General features: G+C 45.4%; 4 protein-coding genes across 4 annotated transcripts; 1 reads left to right on the top strand and 3 right to left on the bottom strand.

The window, feature by feature from the left end:
* Nucleotides 1-213: 213 nt before the first annotated feature.
* LOC308677470 (histone H4) lies at nucleotides 214-1,250 on the bottom strand. The gene has a single exon (XM_081343910.1). It carries the CDS (start codon nucleotides 1,215-1,217, stop codon nucleotides 906-908), a length of 312 nt encoding a protein of 103 aa, XP_081200036.1. The 5' UTR covers nucleotides 1,218-1,250; the 3' UTR covers nucleotides 214-905.
* Nucleotides 1,251-4,727: 3,477 nt separating this feature from the next.
* Nucleotides 4,728-5,124, bottom strand: LOC308677145 (histone H2B 7-like; the record flags this gene model as incomplete). Its single annotated transcript, XM_081343310.1, has 1 exon — nucleotides 4,728-5,124. The coding sequence occupies exon 1, from the start codon at nucleotides 5,106-5,108 to the stop codon at nucleotides 4,728-4,730; it is 381 nt and encodes a 126-aa protein (XP_081199436.1). The 5' UTR covers nucleotides 5,109-5,124.
* A 365-nt stretch (nucleotides 5,125-5,489) lies between these two features.
* LOC308677850 (histone H2A type 2-C-like) lies at nucleotides 5,490-5,879 on the top strand (the record flags this gene model as incomplete). Its single annotated transcript, XM_081344547.1, has 1 exon — nucleotides 5,490-5,879. One exon carries the CDS (start codon nucleotides 5,490-5,492, stop codon nucleotides 5,877-5,879), a length of 390 nt encoding a protein of 129 aa, XP_081200673.1.
* Nucleotides 5,880-12,985: 7,106 nt separating this feature from the next.
* LOC308677277 (zinc finger BED domain-containing protein 6-like) lies at nucleotides 12,986-17,412 on the bottom strand. Its single transcript, XM_081343535.1, has one exon. It carries the CDS (start codon nucleotides 17,349-17,351, stop codon nucleotides 14,643-14,645), a length of 2,709 nt encoding a protein of 902 aa, XP_081199661.1. The 5' UTR covers nucleotides 17,352-17,412; the 3' UTR covers nucleotides 12,986-14,642.
* Nucleotides 17,413-22,118: the final 4,706 nt, after the last annotated feature.

Below are 22,118 nucleotides of genomic sequence, written 5' to 3'. Positions count from 1 at the left end.
TAATTTTTTAAATTGTTTTTAACTTTTGTATTTCTTGTTTTAAATACCCTGTAAACCGCCCCGAGTCCTTGGGGGGAAAGGGCGGTATATAAATCCAATTAGATAAATAAATCAAAATAAAATAAATATTCCTATATTAGCTTCCAGTTGCAGCACGCTAAACCCATCGCCCAATTATCTTTTGATTAGAACCATCCTTCACGAATCTTTTGTCCCTCTCCCTTTCTCCTAAATAGAAAAATTAAAAGTGCATTAAAGAGTACTGCATTGGATGACGATTGTAGACTCATCCTTCCAAGGTAGGTAAAATGAGGACCCAGATTGATGGGGGCAATTAAGCTGACTTTGTAATAATGCCGCTTGGGGTGTGTGTGAAAGCCCTAATAAGCAGGCATATACATAGAATGAAGGCTACTGCTAAGCTTGTAAGCCGCCCTGAGTCTTCGGAGAAGGGCGGGATATAAATGGAATTAAAATAAAAAATAAATAAATAAAATGATCTCTGGCACAGCGAAGACAAAAAAAAAGACACTTTATTAGCAGAGGATGGTTTCGATCCATCGACCTCTGGGTTATGGGCCCAGCACGCTTCCGCTGCGCCACTCTGCTGCCTGAAAACGCCTTCGCTTTTTTCGATAAATGAAGCCATCATTCAAACGACCCCCCCCCACAAAAACCCCGAAAGCAGAAAACGTTCTTTTGCAACTTTGTAATTTTTTTTACAAAAGCCAAAAAGCTTTTAACACTGCTAAGCTTGTAAGCCGCCCTGAGTCTTCGGAGAAGGGCGGGATATAAATGGAATTAAAATAAATAAATAAAAAATAACACGAAGTGGAACAGCCCTTTCTCGAAAACGTGGGTGGCCCTTAAAAGGACCTTTTGTTAATAGTACTAGGAAAGACACTTTAGCCGCCGAAGCCGTAGAGCGTGCGGCCCTGGCGCTTCAAGGCGTAGACCACGTCCATGGCGGTGACCGTCTTCCTCTTGGCGTGCTCGGTGTAGGTGACGGCGTCGCGGATCACGTTCTCCAGGAAGACCTTCAGGACGCCGCGGGTCTCCTCGTAGATCAGGCCCGAGATACGCTTCACGCCTCCGCGACGAGCCAGACGGCGGATGGCCGGCTTGGTGATGCCCTGGATGTTATCGCGAAGGACTTTCCGGTGCCTCTTGGCGCCTCCTTTCCCCAAGCCTTTGCCTCCTTTCCCGCGGCCGGACATGGCTGAGACAGCTCCCTCCTTTAGCCAGAAGAACTACCGTACTGATTTCATTAACCTCGCGCTGGCGCCTTATATACAGAAGAATCCGACCAGAAGGAAAACTACGAGAGAAGGACCGTTTACCAACTTCCCGCCTTGAGGCTGGTTAGTTCGATTTCGTCCAATCAGAAACGATCATGATAATTAGCTTGTAGTTATTTTATTAAGCGTTATTAGCACGTTGTTTGTAGTTAGATAAAAAGGGGAGTTAAAGCACATTATGAATTTGGTTAATTGTATATTATGCATAATTTTTATTTAGAATATTATTTATTTATTTATTTTAATTCCATTTATATCCCGCCCTTCTCCGAAGACTCAAGGCGGCTTACAAAGCTTAGCAGTAGCCTTCATTCTATGTATATGCCTGCTTATTAGGGCTTTCATACACCCCCCCCAGCGGCATTATTACAAAGTCAGCTTAATTGCCCCCAACAATCTGGGTCCTCATTTTTATTGTAACTATAATTCTGTATTTAGCTCTGGGAAGTGGGGGGGGGGAAGTGGGTGGGTTTGGGGTGGGAGGGATTTGGGGATATATTGTAAAATTTTGTTTTTGTAAAACTCTTTAATAAGAGTTACAAGTGCGATAGAATTTAATATCTTATTGTTGTTTGCATATTTTCGATTATGTTTGTTTGTATTTTTATACCCTGTGTTTAGCTCTGGGGAGGGGGGAGGGGGGAGGGGAGGGGAGAGTTGGGGAGGTTTGGGGAGAGGGGAGGGGGAGGGGAGGGGTTTTGTATTCAAAAAGGTACTGTAAAACTTTTCAAAAAAAAGAAAAGAAATAATGATAATGATAACTTTATTGTCACTTTGAATGTAGCCGCTCGAGTTCCAAAGACGCCAATCAGTACATTTTCTGATAGTGCGAAGTAAATCCATAAAGCGGTGGGGGTTTTGGGGGGGGAAGGAAAATTGATTTATTTGAGGCTGGCAGTCAATTCCAGGAGCTTTTCATATTATTTCCAAGAGATTGAGCAGCTGAAAAAAGCCCATAAATGCAACTTAGAATCGTTTTTGAATTCTTGAACAACTGAAAACTAAAGATAACACCTAGCTATTCCTAGATAGCTATGAGTGAGACTTGAATATATTTTTTATACTAAGATGATTCCTGGGATATGAGTCCCCGTGTATCAAAAAAATCTATCCTGCAGATTTCTTCAGGAAAGAAACCATTAGATGAAGAGCCAAAATTTGCTATATTTGATAAAATTTCTAATTGTGCTTTTTTTTCCCTTCCGAAATAGCAACACAGCAAACAATTCTCATACCCTGCATGTAAATAATGCTTGTAATTGAGGGGTCAACTTTTTCAGTGATGTATGGATGATCCCACTAGAAAAAAAACACAAGAACGAACTATTTTGGTTTAAATAGGTCTATCTCTATTTTCTGCCTGACTTGATTCATTTTGCCTGCCAAAACACTGAATTAAGAATTGTTTACATCAGGGGTGTCAAACTCAGTTTCATTGAGGGCCGCATCAGCATTGCGGTTGCCCTCAGGGGGCCGGGTGGGTATGGCCTGGGTGGGTGTGGCCTACTGGGTGGGCGTGGCTAGAGTGCGTGTGGCCTACTGGGTGGGCGTGGCCAGCTCTACATCATTCACATCAAGGGTGCCTATGGGGGCCTGGGCAGGAGTGGGACAGATCTGAGGGTCTCTGGCAGGAGGAGGGTCTCTGGGCCAGGGCCAAGGCAGTGGGGGGCCGTTCCCTCACTGTTTCCAGGATGGCTTCGCGGGCCGCATGAAACCACTTCGCGGGCCGGATCTGGCCCCCGGGCCTTGTGTTTGACATGTCTGGTTTACATACTCTTCCTTCTACAGAATAATCAGAAGGAAATGCATACATTTTACCAGATGTTTTAAAGTTATGGCAAGAAAGAAAATTTTTCTATTTTTTTAGATTAAAATAAGCTATCAGTTTTTGGGCCATTCTTTTAACTATATGAAAAACAGCTCCAGAAAGCTTTCCTTAAAGTCCTTCTTAGCCAAATATGCAATTTCTATATAGTGTTTTTAAAAAATCAGTTAAAGTGGTGGTAATATTGACCCACGCAGGCTATGCCATTTTTTTAAATAAAAAGTTGAATTGTGTAGCATATTTATGGGACATAGCATGTTTATTGCAGTAGACAAATTTCTGATTTTAAAACAGTTAATGTCCTTAGCTAAAACACAACTGAAGTTTTCATATATAGAATTATTCTTAGCTCAGCAATTACTACTCAATGCTTTAATTCAATCTCAGTATTTTTTTAAAAGGACCTGCTTCAGATAGGCTTAAAGCAAACCACACATAAATAAATAGTTGTACAATGATAGGTAAATTAAAGACCTCTTAATAGGAGGATCATTGGCCTAGATTTGAAAAACTGGATCCTACAGATTCAGAAATAATATTCAGCCAGAGGAATGATTTTTAAAGTAAAACACATGGATGCTAAAAATACCAACAACATTTACCACTACTTTACTGCACCTCTTAGACTGGAAACTCATTTGAATTGTTAAAACAATAAAACTTGCTTTTTAGATAGCCTTTTTAATGCATTGATAGACTATTTTTGATGTAGATACACTATGTTCAATGATTCCTTCAGATTTTGGATTGGAACTTTGTGCATTCTTGCTTACTTCAAAGGTGTGCATGTGTGTGCGAAGGCCTATGCTTTCACTCTCCAAACTATGTATGGTACACTTTCTCTCAAATCCAGAGCAAAATGAAGTCTGTAATGCAGATAGAAACAAATGAACAACAAAAAAGTGAGGGGACGTGACAAGGCTTAACTGGCTTATATAAGGAAGGATACACAATACATATTTAAGCTCTTTGAGAAAGTATGTTTGCAGGGTGCTGCAAAAAAAACCAACTATGTCATAGGAACAAGAAAAAGTCTAAAGCAATATTAAACAACTCAACTGGGCTCCCCCCCATGTTTTTTTTTCCCAGAAGAGGAACCAAGTCTTCAGGCATTATATCATTTGGGGGAAGATTTTGCTCCAAGTCTTAATTGATCACTTTATGTAAAGACTGCTGATTAAGGCTTGTTTGCATGACGCAAGCTTTTGGGAGGTCCCCTCCCCCAAAACAAAATTAAAGTGGATGGGCCTTACCAGCTAGGGCAGGGGTAGGCAACCTCGGCTCTTTTATGACCCATGGACTTCAACTCCTAGAATCCTTGAGTCAGCATAGCTGACTCAGGAATTCTGGGAGTTGAAGTCCATGGGTCATAAAAGAGCCGAGGTTGCCTACCCCTGAGCTAGGGGGAAAACGCAAGCTGGTCCCAGCAAATCTTATTTAAAATGGAAATTAAGACCTTTAGGGATAAACCGACGTGTATACCGCAAACTTTTTTTTTAACAAAGTAAAAAGCAAAGGAAACAGCTCTTTTTTTGGAGAAAGTGGGTGGCTCTTAAAAGAGCCTTTGGGTCTGGCGAAGGAGGCTTGGCTTCCAACTCGCTGCTTTACTTGGAGCTGGTGTACTTGGTCACGGCCTTGGTGCCCTCGGAGACGGCGTGCTTGGCCAGCTCGCCCGGCAGGAGGAGGCGCACGGCCGTCTGGATCTCGCGGGAGGTGATGGTGGAGCGCTTGTTGTAGTGGGCCAGGCGGGAAGCCTCGGCCGCGATGCGCTCGAAGATGTCGTTGACGAAGGAGTTCATGATGCTCATGGCCTTGGAGGAGATGCCGGTGTCCGGGTGGACCTGCTTGAGCACCTTGTAGACGTAGATGGAGTAGCTCTCCTTGCGGCTCTTCTTGCGCTTCTTGTCACCCTTCTTCTGAGTCTTGGTGATGGCCTTCTTGGAGCCCTTCTTGGGCACCGGGGCGGATTTAGCCGGCTCGGGCATCTTTCTGACGGCAGAACTCACCAAAGCGAAAAACCGGAAAGTGATGATGAAGAAGCCAACTCTGCTCCTCTTCTATTTATCCAACTCCTGAGCCGCCCAAAGGTGGGCGGCCGCCTTCCGCGATTGGCCGCTTTCGGCCTCCGGAAGGTAACAATGGAACTACCACGCCCCCGCCTTTTCATTGGACGCCAGGAAGGAAGCGCCTATTCATTGGCTGCGACACTTCGACCAATAGAAACCGTCGATTTGAAGCGCCGGGAGAAAATAAAAAGGTTAGCGGGAGCCCTTCTTGAGCCATTATCATTTTTTTTCCAGCTCCCTCGGCTTAGAGGAAGTTGGCTTTTTGCAAGGAGGAAGGAAAAAGGGAAGATCACCATCATCATGTCCGGACGCGGCAAACAAGGCGGCAAAGCCAGGGCTAAGGCCAAGACTCGCTCTTCCCGCGCCGGGCTGCAGTTCCCCGTGGGCCGCGTGCATCGGCTGCTGCGCAAGGGCAACTACGCGGAGCGCGTCGGGGCCGGGGCGCCCGTCTACCTGGCCGCGGTGCTGGAGTACCTGACGGCTGAAATCCTGGAGCTGGCGGGCAACGCGGCCCGGGACAACAAGAAGACGCGCATCATCCCGCGCCACTTGCAGCTGGCCATCCGCAACGACGAGGAGCTGAACAAGCTGCTGGGCAAAGTCACCATCGCCCAGGGGGGCGTCTTGCCCAACATCCAGGCCGTCCTGCTGCCCAAGAAGACCGAGAGCCACAAGGCCAAAGGGAAGTAAAAGCCCGGCCGCCCGGAACGACACCCAAAAGGCTCTTTTAAGAGCCACCCACCTTTTCCTGGAAAGAGCTGCGGAGAACAGAAATTCGTTTTTTTTTCGGTGTGTGTGTGTGTGTGATGGGGAAAATAGTGAAAAGTCGAGCAGCAATCTCCTTTGGATTTCCCTGGCAATGAGCAAAATTGAAGGATTTAAACCAGGGGTCTTCAAACTTGGCCCTTTTATGACTTGTGGACTTCAACTCCCAGAATTCAGCGTGGCTGGCTGAGGAATTCTGGGAGTTGAAGTCCACAAGTCATAAAAGGGCCAAGTTTGAAGACCCTTGCATTAAGGTGACACAATACAAGTAAAAAGCATCTTTCTTAGGCTCTAATCGCAATGAAAAGCGGACATTTATTTGAGTGATCCAGGCGAACAGATCTAAACTGGATACATTCCATCATTTTCAATTATACGTTCCCATTTTCAATTTTATCCAGGCCAGGGTTTGTTCCAAAGGTGGCTTTTTTTTCCAGAAGGCAACTGCAGTTTCTTGGTTTTTCCTTGGAAAAACAAAACTTCGCTTCTCATCCAAGAAGTTTCCTTCGTCGCTTCTCCTCTAAAGTTCAACTGAAGAAGCTTCTTGGATGCGAAGCGAAACGTTTTCCAAGAACAAAAAAATCAAGAGAAAGTCCAGGTGCCTTTGGATTCTTATCAAGTCCCGGCGCCCAAGACGATTTTTGAAACCCAAACCGAGAAAAACCCGTTCGGTTCCTCAATGCATTCTTAAGACATTTAAGTAAGTGTTTTTGGAACCGTCCAGGATATTTTTGCTCAGTTTGTAAACGTTAGCTTTTTTTAAAAAAAAAAAAAGCAAGGAAAATCAAACGAGCTATCTAATTGCCGTGGCGGCAATTTCAAATTATAAACGTCTCGTCAAAACCCGCCAGGTTTTCGCGGGAAGAGTAAATAAAATTCGCTTATTGACTCCCCCCCCGCCCCGTCTCCTTTCCTTTTCAATAAACCGAGCGCTTTATTTTAAACGGTTTTAAAAACTTGCTTGGCATTATGGCATTATTTTAAACGCCTTTAAAAACTTGCTTGGCATTATGGCATTATTTTAAACGCCTTTAAAAACTTGCTTGGCATTTGTGCTAATGTCTATGGAGATTCTCGGCCATCCAAGTCATGGTTTCCTCCCAAGCTGCTTTTCTCTCCCCCCCCCCCAAAAAAAAGAGGCAACTGAACTTTCTGGTTTTCCTTTGAAGCCGTTTCGCTTCTCCTCCAAGAAGCTTCCTCGGCTCTCTTTTTTTCTTAAAAAAAGAATAAAGGAAGGGGAAAAAATAGATCCAGGAAACGACAGACCTATCAGCCTGACCTCACCTGGGCAGATTCTGGAAAAGATAATCAGACAACAAATCAACGAACCCCTAGAGGCAAACAAAAGTCATTACTAAAAGCCAAGATGGGTTTGTCAAAAACAGATCATGCTCAACAAATCTTATTGCATTCTTTGACCAAGTGACAAACTTAAGTGGAGCAGAGGAATGCTGAGGATACAATTTACTTGGGCTTCAGTAAGGCATTTGATCAAGTTGGTATAGGGCAGGGGTAGGCAACCTTGGCACTTTTATGACTCGTGGACTTCAACTCCCAGAATCCCTGAGCCAGCATGGCTGGCTCAGGAATTCTGGGAGTTGAAGTCCACGAGTCATAAAAGAGCCGAGGTTGCCTACCTCTGGTATAGGCTTTCCTTCCAGCGGCCTCTTGAAAAAGCACCTTTGGGATAGTTGTGCCAGTTTATATCACACACACACACACACACACACACACACACACACACCCCTCTTTCTCTCTCTTTCTCTTTCTTTCGCCCCCCCCTCTCTCCCCTACATCCCTCCCTCCCCTGGAATTCTGGGAGTTGAAGTCCACGCATCTTAAGGCTGCCGAATTTGAGAAACATTTAAGTTTCGGGAGATCCTATTGGCGCGTTTTGCACAGACCGGTTCGAAACCCAGCCGCTCGACGGGCTTTTGCAGCCATTGCATTAAATCAGGGGGTCTTGAAACTTGGCCCTTTTATGACTTGTGGACTTCAACTCCCAGAATTCCTCAGCCAGCGTGCCTGGCTGAGGAATTCTGGGGCTTGAAGTCCACAAGTCATAAAAGGGCCAAGTTTGAAGACCCCCCCAGCATTAAGTAGCATTCGGCGGAACGGATAAGGGCTTCTGAGACCAGCCTTAACTGAAACTGAGATACTACTATATGTCCTGCTAGCTGGGGGACTCCAGTGCAGCCACACGCTAAATGCAACAACGTTGCAAAGGGGAGAGTGCGACAATCCGGTTAGAAAAATAGGTCGGTGGATCTGAAAAAGTTTTACAGTACTGCGGTTGGCCGCTTCTGACCACCACCGCTTGGTTTAAAGGGAGTTAATTCGTTAAAAATATAGCTGTTCTATCTGGCAAAAGGCGAGAAGGGCTGAGCAACGGCCGCCGAAATAGCTCAGTTGGGAGAGCGTTAGACTGAAGATCTAAAGGTCCCTGGTTCGATCCCGGGTTTCGGCAGAAGCCTCTTTTTTTTTTTGGCTTCTTTCTCTCTAGAAAAGCAAAAGCCTCGGGAACAGAATTATCACGACACATTCAACGTGTTGTTGGACTACCTATTTGAAAACATCAGATATAAAAGCGGTCAAACCCAGCGCTTGGCATATCCAGGCACTTTGCAATACCTCCCCTAAGATGCGTTCGGAAAGGAGTTACATTTGCTTAATATTTATTATTAAGAACAAGGGTGGAAAAAGCCACCCTTCCTTTCATACGAAGAAGGACAAATACCAAGATGATGTTTCCAAGCAGGTCATCAGAAGCGTGTAACTTTAACAAGGGGAAAGGATCAGTAGTTGTTCTCAACTTACAATCATCCGTTTAATGACTATTTGAAGTTACAGCGGCATGGAAAAAAGTTTCTTATGACTATTTTCCACATGACCATTGCAGCATTCCTCATGGTCACGTGATCAAAAGTCAGGCATTTGGCTGCTGTTGTTAGCTGCGAAGTCGTGTCCGACCCATCGCGACCCCATGGACAACGTTCCTCCAGGCCTTCCTGTCCTCTACTATCTTCTGGAGTCCATTTAGGCTCACGTCTACTGCTTCAGTGACTCCATCCAGCCATCTCATTCTCTGTCGTCCCCTTCTTCTCTTCCCTTCAACCTTTCCCAACATTAGGCTCTTCTCCAGTGAGTCCTTCCTTCTCATTAGGTGGCCAAAGTATTTGAGTTTCAACTTCAGGATCTGGCCTTCCAAAGAGCAGTCAGGGTTGATTTCCTCTAGGACTGACCGGTTTGATCGCCTTGCAGTCCAAGGGACTCGCAGGAGTCTTCTCCAGCACCATAGCTCAAAGGCATTTGGCTACTGGCATGTATTTATGATGGTTGCACTGTTCTGGAGTCAGGTGATCCAACAAGGAAAGTCAGGGCGGGGGGGGGGGGGAAGCAATATTTGCTTGCTTAAGAACTTCAGTGATTCGCTTAACAACTATTACAAAAGGTTTGTAGAATGGAGAAAAGCTCAATAACTACCTTGTGCTTAACAATGGAGATGTTGAGAAAATTATGGCCATTAAGTCAAGGAATGCCTGTGTAAAACATGTGAGGATGGTATGTATTTCATCTTGAAGGATTGAGGGGAAACTGGGGTATTAAACTGACAAAAATCTAAATAAGGATGACAGGCTGGAGTCAGACACAGTCATTAACCGTTAATCACTCCCCCCCATTATTATATTTTATTACTGAATTCAGGAATGCACACTGTTGAAAGTCAGATGCAACTGAATTAGCGTAGAAGCCAAATCACTAAGAAAATATTCAACTGATATATGTTTATTTGGTGTTAGGTGAAAATACGATGGCAAGACTGCAGCTGGTTTAAGATGTTTTGTTTTTTAATCTCAATCTTTCAAATACTCACCTGTTGGAATTTAACTGGATAATCTATTATCTTCCTGGCATCTTAGTGTTCTTGTTCATCACTATCCATCCTCGAAGTTCTAAATTAAGCTTCTATGCACAGATTAAAGGCAACAAACGCTGTACATGTAGAGTGAGGGGGAAAAATTATTTGTTCCCCTGCTGATTTTGTACATTTGCCCTCTGATCAGTCTATAATTTTAATGGTAGTTTTAACGATGAGAGACAGAATAACAACAAAAAATCCAGAAAAACACCTTTTTAAAAAGTTATAGATTGATTTATATTTTAATGAGCGAAATAAGTATTTGATCCCCTATCAATCAGCAAGATTTCTGGCTATGCCAGGTGTCTTTTATACAGGTAACAAGCTGAGATTAGGAGCACTCTCTTAAAGGGAAGCAATCAATCAGATTCCAAACTCTCCACCACGGCCAAGGCCAAAGAGCTGTCCAAGAATGTCAGGGACAAGATTGTAGACTTACACAAGGCTGGAATGGGCTACAAGACTATCGCCAAGCAGCTGGGTGAGAAGGTGACAACAGTCGGTGTGATTATTCACAAATGGAAGAAACACAAAATAACTGTCCATCTCCCTCGGTCTGGGGCTCCATGCAAGATCTCACCTCATGGAGTTTCAACGATCATGTGAACAGTGAGGAATCAGCCCAGAACTACATGGGAGGATCTCGTCAATGATCTCAAGGCAGCTGGGACCATAGTCATCGAGAAAACAATTGATCACACACTACGCCATGAAGGACTGGAATCCTGCAACGCCCGCAAGGTCCCCCTGCTCAAGAAAGCACATGTACAGGCCTGACTGAAGTTTGCCAATGAACATCTGAATGATTCAGAGAACTGGGTGAAAGTGTTGTGGTCAGACCAAAATCAAGCTCTTTGGCATCAACTCAACTCGCCATTTTTGGAGGAGGAGGACGAGGAATGCTGCCTATGACCCCAAGAACACCATCTTCACCGTCAAACATGGAGGTGGAAACATTATGCTTTGGGGGTGGTTTTTCTGCTAAGGGGACTGGAGAACTTCACCGCATCAAAGGGACGATGGACGGGGCCATGTACCGTCAAATCTTGGGTGAGAACCTCCTTCCCTCAGTCAGGGCATTGAAAATGGGTCTTCCAGCATGGCAATGACCCAAAATACAGGGCCAAGCAACAAAGAGTGGCTCAAGGAGAAGCGCATTAAGGTCCTGGAGTGGCCTAGCCAGTCTCCAGACCTTAATCCCATAGAAAATCTGTGGAGGGAGCTGAAGGTTCGAGCTGCCAAGCGTTAGCCTCAAAACCTTAATGACTTGGAGAGGATCTGCAAAGAGGAATGGGACAAAATCCTTCCTGAGATGTGTGCAAACCTGGTGGCCATCTACAAGAACCGTCTGATCTCTGTGGTTGCCAACAAGGGTTTTGGCACCAAATACTAAGTCATGTTTTGCGAAGGGGCTAAATACATATTTCAATTAAAATGCAAATCAATTTATAACTTTTTTGAAATGCGTTTTTCTGGATTTTTTTTTCTTGTTATTCTGTCTCTCACTGTTAAAATTATAGACTGATCATTTCTTTGTCAGTGGGCAAATGTACAAAATCAGCAGGGGATCAAATAATTTTTTCCCTCGCTGTAATTACAGCCCACAATCCTCCTGTCTTAGGGAAGCTAATTAAAGATATTAAATCTGCATAGCAATAAAGAAATTCATTGAGACTCAGATAAGCTTCCTTAAAAATACAGATATCTCCAATGGTATGGGAAAAAATACTTAAAAGATTTTAAAGATTAACTGATTGCAATCTTTCAGCTGCTCTTAGGAAATTTTATTAAAGTAGCTTATTTCATTTTGAGGTGGTTTCACACTGGTGATTAAACAAGCCTTTCCTGAAAAATGAAGGGGAAAAAGTCCCAAGAACAATTCAATTAAAATTTGGCTGAGCACCAGTTTTCCAGAGACACTTATTGACAAATATTAGTTTTCCATAGACGTTTTCTTTTTTTGAATTAACATGAAAAGGCTATTCTAGGTATTGTAACAATCACCAACAAAGCTTTATCTCTTAAAGGGGTCTTCAACCTTGACTGGGGCATTCTGGGCATTGAAGTCCACAAAGTTTCCAAGGTTGGGGACCGCTGTCTTAAAGTATATAGCACTTTCTGATCTTCTTCATAGGACTCTTCGCTATCTTGAGAATCCTGAGATAAAACTTTTCCACAAATCTCCAACTGCCTCAGGAAAAACAAACTGCTTTGAAATTGTACAAAGTGTCACCAGAGAAAAACATTAAAGTATATATATATACTTTATATTTACATACTATATATTTACATAGAAGAAAGAACAAGTGCTGTGCCAGTTCAAAGAAGAAATTTTCCAGGGTGTCTGCAACAGGAGACGAAGCAAAATGGGATGAAGAAACCAATGGACTAATACAATCCTGACAGCGTTAATTTGTAAGTTTCCCAAAGCAAGGTACTGTTGTGATTCCGTGCCAGCCTGTGATCCCGGCAGCTGAGTCCGGGTAATCAGAGGAGGAGGAGGAGAGACCAGGGGAGCCATCAGAGTCAGAAGAAGGCTCTGATGAGCTCCTGGACTTACAAACTGATAAAGAGCCTGGCCCGCACACTAGTGAGAACCAGCTGTGCTGGGAAGCTGAATCAGACTTTGAGGACGCACAGCTGGAGGCCATTATAGACACTTGCAAACGCAGACAGGTTACAAGAGCAGGACAGAGGGAGGAAATGGGGCGACTCCAAGGAAGGAGAAGGCATTAAGAAGCCACACCTTGGGGATGCATAACAAAAAGGGAATGTGTGGGCGGTGCTGGTTGCAACCGTTTGCAAAGGACTCCAGTTTCAAGAGTTCATGTTTTGTTTGCTATTTCCTGTTTGACTTGTGCTCCATTTTGTTTTGAACAATTCTCCGTTGGAAAATGTGTTCTGTTGCTTTTGGGACAATTTAGCAGGTCTGGAACTCAAATAGAAAGGGGTTGGTTTTCCAGCCTACTTGTTAAGAGGGGTTTGTCTTTGTGATGTAACAAAGACGTATATAGGCTGGGACAGAAGAGTTATATGGAAGCTTTTTGGAAGCAGGAGACAGAGTGGTTTGTATGATTTAGGGTGAGTTCACACACATGCTAAGCCATGGTTTTGCTTTAATCAGGATCAGATTGATATTGTGACCTGCTGCCCATTAGGGTTAAAACCCTATGGTGCATTTGTTTTGCCAAGTTTGGGCTTAGCTTGCATGGTGAATTCAGGCACTGTGGCTTAGTCAAGAAACTCTGGCTAAACAAACTGTAACTTGGTAGAATATGAAATCAGATCGTACAGTTTAAAGCTCTACACTCTCGTATATAATTCGCAACACAACACTAAACTCAAACCAAACCTTATTATGGAGTCAAAACCTAACAAAAGTCGGTCAACAGAGCTACAGGCGGTCCTCAGGTTACGACAGCGCTTTGGACTGGACCTGGACTATGATCATAAAGCACAGTATCCCAAGAGCATGCAGCTTAATGACAGCAATTCCAACGGTGCCAGTTAGTTGCCCCTGTTAAGCAAGGGCAGCCTGAGTCATTAAGCGAGGACCTCACACAATTCACTTCTAACCTCCTGCTGGCTTCCCCAATGACTTTGGGAAACGTTGGAAAATCCCAAGCACAGGACTTTGGCTTGCTGTGAGCACAGGGATCCAGCAACAGCCAGCACTCCGGGGACCAGCTATAGGTAGCATCATCCTAACTGTGAACAGTTGGTGAACCAAGGTCTGTAACCTGAGGACCACTTGTATTATGGACCAAAATGACTTTCCCATTTGAGCAGCATTTTTTTTAAGGGTAGGAGGTAAGGCAGGCTTCTCAATCTGCTTTCAAAAGGCAGTTAAGGAAGCCTCCTCACCCTGCTTCAAGAATTTTATCAGCCAAGGACTGAAAATACAGAAACTGCATTTCCATCCATGAAATGGGGGGGAAGATACCACCACGAGACGAAATATAAGAATCAGAAGACCAGAAGAGGAAAAGTGGATTTCAAAGGTGTAAAAAATAATAATAAAAGGTTAAATCAAGGCAACTGGACTGAAGTGTGTTAAACTGAGACATTTCCTTACTCACCCAAGCCACTTCTTCAGTCAAAATAAATAAATAAAAAAAACAGGCAGCGAATCAAGAGTTGTTGGAATGTACTAACTCTTCTTACTTGGAGGAGTAACAGAACGTCTCAGTTGAACAACCTTTGGTCCAGTTGCCATGATTTCACCTTTTTAGATACTTTTGGCCTGGATGACTTGAATGTCTTCATTTACGTATTGCCAGGGCTTTTTTTGTCATAGAATGCCCAGAACGGAGTTCCGGCACTTTTTTTGGATGGAACCTTGTAGGGTAGGCAAGGCAGGTTGTATGACGTGTGTGAGTTCCGGCACCTTTTTTTTCTTCAAAAAAGGCACTGCGTATTGCCATACATTTTGGGGAGAAAGGCCTGCAGTTGGTATGGTAAGAGTTAGTACATTCCAATGACTCTCAACTATTTCTTTTTTTTATTATTATTTTGACCGAAGAGGTTACCTTGGATGAAGGATGAATGAAACATCTCAGTTTAAGAAACTCTGGTCCGGTTGCCACGATTCAACCTTTTTGGATACTTTTGGCCTGGACGACTGAGTCTTCATTTACCATTTGGAACCTTCAATCCATTTTAACCAGTGTTTAAGAATCTTTATGAAGTATGAGAAGATGGTCAGTCCGGCTGTAACGAACGAATAAGGATGTGGCACTGTAGCGACCCAAGTACAGAGGTTTCCTTCTTTACTTGTCCTCATGCTCTTCATCCAATCTTAGAAGGTCATCTTCCTCTTCCACAGTCAGGTCTTCTCTTGGACCCATCGGGCTTTGGGAAGAAAGATCTCCAATTGAGAGCCTCCAATCTTGAGGGACCAGGTGGCGATTCCTACGGATGAACGTGAACATTTTAACGTTGGCTGGGGTAAGGTCCTTGGGGTGGTCTCTCGGTCCTGATGAATTGGGAACACCACAGAGGTCTTCAGAGGATGACGAAGACGTCGGTGGGCACCCAAAGTGGAACACAGCCACCTTGAAGAGAGCTGGCCACACCGCCATCTTCCCTTGCCAATACAGCATGGGGTCGGCGTTTTCTCCAATATGGTCCACGTTGTCATGGAGGTATTCTTCCATTTCCCGAAGGGCTGCGGCTGCTCCCCCTTCAGAAGCCAAACTGGAGGCAGGATCACTTTTGGTGATGGCCCTCCAGCGTTTCATGGTGAACTGCCAAGCTGCTGAACCAGGAGAGCTGCTGGAGCCGGCATTTTGGTCTTGAGAAGAGTGACTGACTGGGGAGAGGTCCCTGTCTGCTCCTCCAGGAGGCACATAGGACCTGGTGGCCAAGTCAACTATGTGCTCCTTCAGCAAGGCTGCATCACTGTAGTCTGTCCCACCCAGCTTCATGGTGGTGATGTCCCTGAATCGGGGGTCAAGGAAGGCTGCAATCCGATACATCATATTGTCCTTTATTTCCCTCAGCTGATTGTCAGCCTCAAGGCAGTCCAAAGCCTGCGTGGTCAGGCGAGCTGCAGTGTTATTATTTTCTTGGTAGTATCTGGTCCTCAAGGCCCTGAGCTGCTCCTCCAAGAACCACAGGAGGGGAAGTGCCTGGCAAAGGGTGGCGTCAGGCCGGATCACCAGCGCAGTGGCATCCTCAAACGGCTTCAAGATCTCCACCAAGCACTTCAGCACCTTCCAGTCTGCAGGCGCCAAAAGCAGGTGGGGACCATCTTTGTCTTCATCCAGCATGGCCCCGATGGCTTGGCGCTGCCTGTACAGGCACTCCAACATCAGCAAGGTAGAGTTGGACCTTGGCAGAGTGTTTTGCCCCAGAGGCTGATATAAGCCCAAGTTGGCCTGCACTTCCAGGAGACGCCGTCGGACGGTGGCCGAGCGGCGGTAGCAGCTGCAGATCCTCCTGGACGTCTTCAGGAGACGGGCGACTTGAGCATCCCCGGCCAAAAACGCTTTGGTGACCAGCTTCAGACAGCGGGCCAAGCAAGGAATGTGCTTGAGGCGCAGTTCTCGCGCCGCCCTGGCGGTGTTGATCCCGCTGTCGGATACCACTCCGCCCGTCTTCAGATTACACAGCCAATCCTGGAGGACTTCCCGCAGTTTGTGGCAGATGTCCTCCTGGGCACAGCAGCCCTCCAAAGTACACACCGACAGAGTGGCGTGTTGCCTGACGAGGGTGCCTGCCAAGTCTGCGATCCAGTGTCCTGTCACCGACATGTACGTGGCTGTTTGCCTGTCACCCCAGGTGTCTATTGTGATATGGACCATGCGTCCGACACTGGAGGCCAGGGTTTGCCGCACAGCCCGGGAGACCACTTTGGATAACTCAGGCACTGCCTTGGTGGTGAAGAACACCCGGCTCGGGATCCTCCAATGAGGCTGGGCGGTGGCCATCAGCCGACGAAATCCTTCGCTCTCCACGCAGGAGAAGGGCTTCATGTCCACCGCTAGCATCCACGCAGTATCAGAAGCCAACTGAATAGCTGTTGGGTGGGTGGGAGGGTAGTAGGGTTGATTCCTCTCTTGCCGGTAAAACAGGAAGGCTGGAGGAGATGGCTCAGTGACCACCACGGGAGCGCTGTGGAACCTCTCCTTCGGGGGCATCAGCGGGGATGGAGGAACCACCGCAACGCCTGGCAGGTGAAGACCGTGGTGGACCTTCAAGTGCTTATGGAGGGCTGTGGTGCCCGGCCGGGTGCCTCCGTCCTTCCCTCTCCTCACCCGTTTCTGGCACGTGCCACAAACAGCCACACAAGGTTCCTGTGGGTCCAGAGTAAAGTAATCCCAAACAGCCGAGGTGGTTTTCTTCTGCACAGTTGGGACTCCATCTGCTGCTAATATCTCCCGGTCACGACCTCGCTTGGCGTGAGCTGAAGCAGGAAGGTGGGTTATGGGTGTGAAGAGATGGAACACCTCCCTTCTCGCTGGAAGGATAGACCTGCCCGTTGTAGCCGGAGACGCATAAGCTGGTACAGCAGCAGCAGCAGGAGGAGGAGGAGGAGGAGGATGGGGGGGGACTGGAAGAACATGTGAGGGGGACAGAGACACTATCTCAGCCACTTCTTCCTCCTCCTCTTCCTCCTTTTTTAAGTACGAAAGCACCTCATGGACTTCGGAAGGGCAGTGCTGCTTCTCCGCCATTGGGGCAGAAGTGGTGGGCATGGGTGAAAAGCTCCCCAGGTCAGCAGTGTCTACCTCTTCCTCTTCTTTTTCCTTCAAGTAGGAAAAGAAGTCACGCACCGAGGATGGGCAGGGTTTTCCCTCTTTCATCCCGGGCGCCAACGAAGCAGCCGGAGCGATCGCCATGGCCGAGGGCTCGTCAGATACACCACTTTCCATCGCACGAAGGAAAGGGGGCTGCTGGAGAGAGGCAGGTAGAGCTCGTCTCCTGTTGAACGCTGGAAGTTGGGGTCGTCTCCCCCGGCCACGCCGTGGCATCATGGTGGAATCCTGCCAAAAGAAACCCAAAGACAGAAGTTTTTTTTTTTAGTTTTTGCAGCCTCAAAGCTGGCTGCTTTCCTCGCCAGAAATAACAAGGGAAATAGGCCTAGCTTGATGGGGAACCTTCGATTTACGACCACAACTGAGCGCAAAATTACGCTTGCTAAGTGAGACATTTGTGAATGGGAGTTTTGCCTTGTTTTACAACCCTTCTACAACCCACAGGTGTTAAGCGAATCCCTGCAGTTCTTAGGTTAGCCACTACAGTTGTGAAGTACATCTGGCTTCCCCAGTGACTTTGCTGGTCAGGTCACAAACTGTGACACAGGACCCCGGGACGCTGCAGCCGTCATGAATATGAGCCAGCTGCCAAGCATCCGAATGTAGATCACGTGACCGCGGGGATTCTGCAAGGGTTGTAAGTGTGAAAAACGGTGGCATGTCACTTTTTGCAGTGCCATTTTAACTTTGGTCACTAAGCAAATGGTTTAAGTTGAGGCTGCAGTTGAAAAGCTTAGTCTGTCTTTAGGGTGAGATGCAACCCTCTTCCTGTTGATCTTCTACAAAAGCTAACACAGACCCCTCACAAAACCACCATGGTTGTCTCAAAGGTGCTTTTCCAGGATGCAACTGGACTTACTTGATTTTCTTTGAGGACCTTTTGCTTCTCAGCCAAGAAGCCTCTTCAGCTCTGACTGTATGGTGGGGAATGGAAGGGTTTATACTCCTTGCGGACAGCTGGTCGTTTACATTCTTTCGGAGAGTCGTTGAGGCCACTTGGAGGTTTATCTGTGTCCTCAAGGTCATCTGAGCAGCGGAAATGTGTGTGGAGCAGACTACAGGAACCATTTGCGCTTCAGTCTGAGATGCAGACAACACAGACTCATCTCCAACAGCCTGTGCCTGTCTTCAACAGTGAAGGGACGCAAGGCAAAAAAACATCCTCCAGCCAAGAAGGCCCCACACCCATTTGCACTACTCAGATGACCCTGAGGACACAGGTAAACCTCCAGGTGGCTTCAACGACTCTCTAAAAGAATGCAAATGACCAGCTGTCTGCAAGGAGTATAAATCCTTCCATTCCCCACCATCCATTCAGAGCTGAAGAAGCTTCTTGGCTGAGAAGCGAAACGTCTTCAAAGGAAAAACAAAGAAAGTCCAGTTGCCTCCTGAAAAAAAAGCACTTTTGGGACAACCATGATCTGGATGACTGTGTTCTGTTCCAGCCTACTACCGGCCCTGCATAAAAGCCAGGGACAACCCTTTTACAAAAGGCAACAGGCTGGAAGTACGCCCGCCAAATTTATTTACACAAAACAGATCCAAAACAGAGCAATACTGAGCAAAACAAAATACGAACCACTAAAACAGAAGCTGCTCAAACGGTTGCCTTCAGCAAACCAGCCCTCCCACACATTTCCCTTTTAAACAGTTCAAGGCGTGGCTTCTCTCTGCCTCCTTCCGAGGTGCCCCATTGCCTTCCTCTGTTTACTCCTGATTGACTGCCTCCTGCGTCGGGCGTCCTTGAACAGGGCCAGCTGTGGGTCATCTTCATCCATGCTGTCAGGCTCACACAGCTGGGTCTGCGTAGTAACCAGATGAGAGGGGCCTGGCTGAGGGCTCTGCAAAGCCTCAGAACTGTCCTCTTCAGGCTCTCCAAACCCTTCCTCCTCCTCCTCCTCCTCCTCCGAATCGTCCGACCCAACTGCCGAACCCACAGGCTGACCCTGAATCACAACAGACTGAGAATCTCCATAGATAAAAGCACCGCCTGTTTCTTAAGCTTCTAGCCTCTATCACCCTTGGTCATGCTGGCTAAATTGCTAAATGTCATTATTTACTTAATTCAATTCTCTCCCACACACACAAGAAACCAGAGCCACTCATCAAATAGCTGAATTAAGCAACTTTATAATTGTTTTATTACCGGTAAAACTGGCTGGAGAATTCTGAGAGTTGAAAGCCACACCTCTTAAAAGATGCCAATTTTGGGAAACACTGGGCTAAAATCATCCATTGCCAAGAAGAGCTATTAGGGCGAGATAGGGAAGGTGAAACTGAGTCAGCTGCCACAGATTGTGAGAATTATCCATTTGAGGGTGGATTTGAAACATTTGAAAATCCCGCATGTAATAATCTGGAGGAAGGTGAGCCAAGTTCAAATCCTATCTCCATTATGGTACTCTGTCAGTGACTTCAGGCCAGATTCTCTCTCACAGGTGAGCCTACCTCACAGGGTTGTTCTTTGGAGGTATAAAATTACGACGCACCTCTAAGAAAACCCCCTGAGACAGGGTGGCACAAAAAAAAGAGGTGGGATGGAAAGGTCACAATCCCGTTTTTTTCCAGAAAACAAAAGCACAGCAGTTTCCATTTAATGTTACTGCCGTCATTAAACGGCATAAGAGTTGGCTTTCCAATATCCAAAATTAGACTTGGCAACTTCAGGATAGTTAAGAAAAGTACATGCAGGGGGGCAGGGGAATGGGCTGACAGCATTACAGATACTCCTTGACTTATGACCACAAGGGAGCCCAAAATGTATGTTGCTAAGCGAGACATTTGCCCCATTTTATGACCTTTCTGGCCACAGGTGCTAAACAAATCACGGCAAGTTGCGAAGTGGGTCTCTCAGTTGTTCAGTGAATCTGGCTTCTTTACTGACTTTCTCATGTCACAAAAGGGGAATGACATGAGCCCGGGGACACTGCAACCGTCACAAATCTGAGTCAGTCGCCAAGCAATGTCTGAATTTCGATCACCTAACCCTGGGGATGCTCCAGCCATCGTCAAGTGTGAAAAACGGTCATAAGCCCCTTTTCTCGGTGCCACTGGAACTTTGAACTGTCACTATACAAACGGCTGTAAGTCGAGGACTACCTGTACGTCAAAAAAAACCAAAACATGCTAAACACATACCAAAAGGAGAAACCTGGCTCTTTGAGCTTTCTGGCCCAGGCTGAGAGTTTTTAAATGGGGTTTTATATTTGTTCAGGGATTAAATTTAATTATTTTATTTGTCTTTAACTTTTGTATTGTATTGATGTTTTTAAATACTTTGTAAACCGCCCTGAGTCCTATGGGAAAAGGGCAGTATATAAATTCAATAAACTAAACTAAACTAAATATTCATTTCTGGTTTAAAGATGCCCAGCCATTCAAGCCTCTACCCCACTTCATTTAATTCTTCAACGGGGGGAGCGATCCTCTTTGAGCTTTCCGGCCAGGACTGAGAATTTTAATTGTAATTTTATTTTAATTGGGTTTTAATTGGAGTTTCATAGGGCTTTTATGTTATTCAAGGACTAAATTTAATTATTTTAATTGTTCTTCACTTTTGTAATTTGTATTGTTATTTTAAATTCCTTGTGAACCGCCCTGAGTCCTACGGCGGTATATAAGTCCAATAAACATAAACATAAAATCTCCAGTCCTTTCGCCGCGGCCTCAAAACGCTCCTTTTCCAACCTGGCTGACCTGGACTGAAAGGCATTTTAATTATATTTACAATTTTTAATTTATTTTTAATTTTTAATATTTATTGCCCGGATGATTTTAATTTTATTTTTATCTTAATTTCTGTACTTATTATATGTTATTGTTGTTAGCCGCCCTGAGTCCTTCAGGAGATAGGGCGGGATATAAATCCCATACATACATACATACATACATACATACATACATACATACATACATACATAAATACATAAATAAATAAATAATAACCCAAGTCGATTTACTCTTTTTAAAAATAATAACAATTATTTAAAAAAAAGCACATAGGAACAAGACGCCCCTCCCCAAAAATCAGGCAAGGCAGACTCACCCCCAACGCAAAATGGAAGTCGAGCTCCGGCAAGGAAACCGACCCCCTCCCCACACACGCACACACGGGCCCGCCCCTTCCCAGGCCTGAATCCGCCACTCCCCGACGCTCCGAGGAAACGATTCCCCCGGCCCGCCGCGAACGCGCGAGACGCCGCCTCGCCTGGCGGAAGAGCGTGGGGAGAAAGGCCGCGGGCGCGCGCGGGCGCGCCTCCCGCCGCGGAGCCCCAAAGCGGCCGGCCGGCCGGGCGCGCGCTTAAAGGGACAGGATCCTCCCCCTCGGAGCCTTCGAAAAGGAAAATTGGAGGGAGGGGGCGAAAAAAAAGGGGGGGGGGAGGAGGTCGAGAAAAGAAACACAGACCGGGAAGAAAACACGAGAGCAGCCGGATGAATTTTAGTTTGGGGGAAAAAATAGTTTTACATTTAAAAGAAGAAATTTATTTATACGTTTCGGTAGATAGATAGATAGATAGATAGATAGATAGATAGATAGATAGATAGATAGATAGATAGATAGATAGATAGATAGATAGATAGATAGATAGATAGATAGATAGATAGATAGATAGATAGATAGATAGATAGATAGATAGATGATAGATAGACAGATGATAGATAGATAGATAGATAGATAGATAGATAGATAGATAGATAGATAGATAGATAGATAGATAGATAGATAGATATAGATAGATAGCTTGAGATGGCTATCAGGAGATGATAGATAGATAGATAGATAGATAGATAGATAGATAGATAGATAGATAGATAGATAGATAGATAGATAGATAATAGACAGATGATAGATAGATAGATAGATAGATAGATAGATAGATAGATAGATAGATAGATAGATAGATAGATAGATAGATAGATAGATAGATAGAGATGGCTATCAGACCAGGAGATGATAGATAGATAGATAGATAGATAGATAGATAG

Source organism: Vipera berus (genome assembly GCF_964194415.1).
Source record: "Vipera berus genome assembly, chromosome: Z".
NCBI lineage: Eukaryota > Metazoa > Chordata > Lepidosauria > Squamata > Viperidae > Vipera > Vipera berus.
Note: the sequence above shows the minus strand (reverse complement) of the source record. Positions and strands in the feature narration are given on the sequence as shown.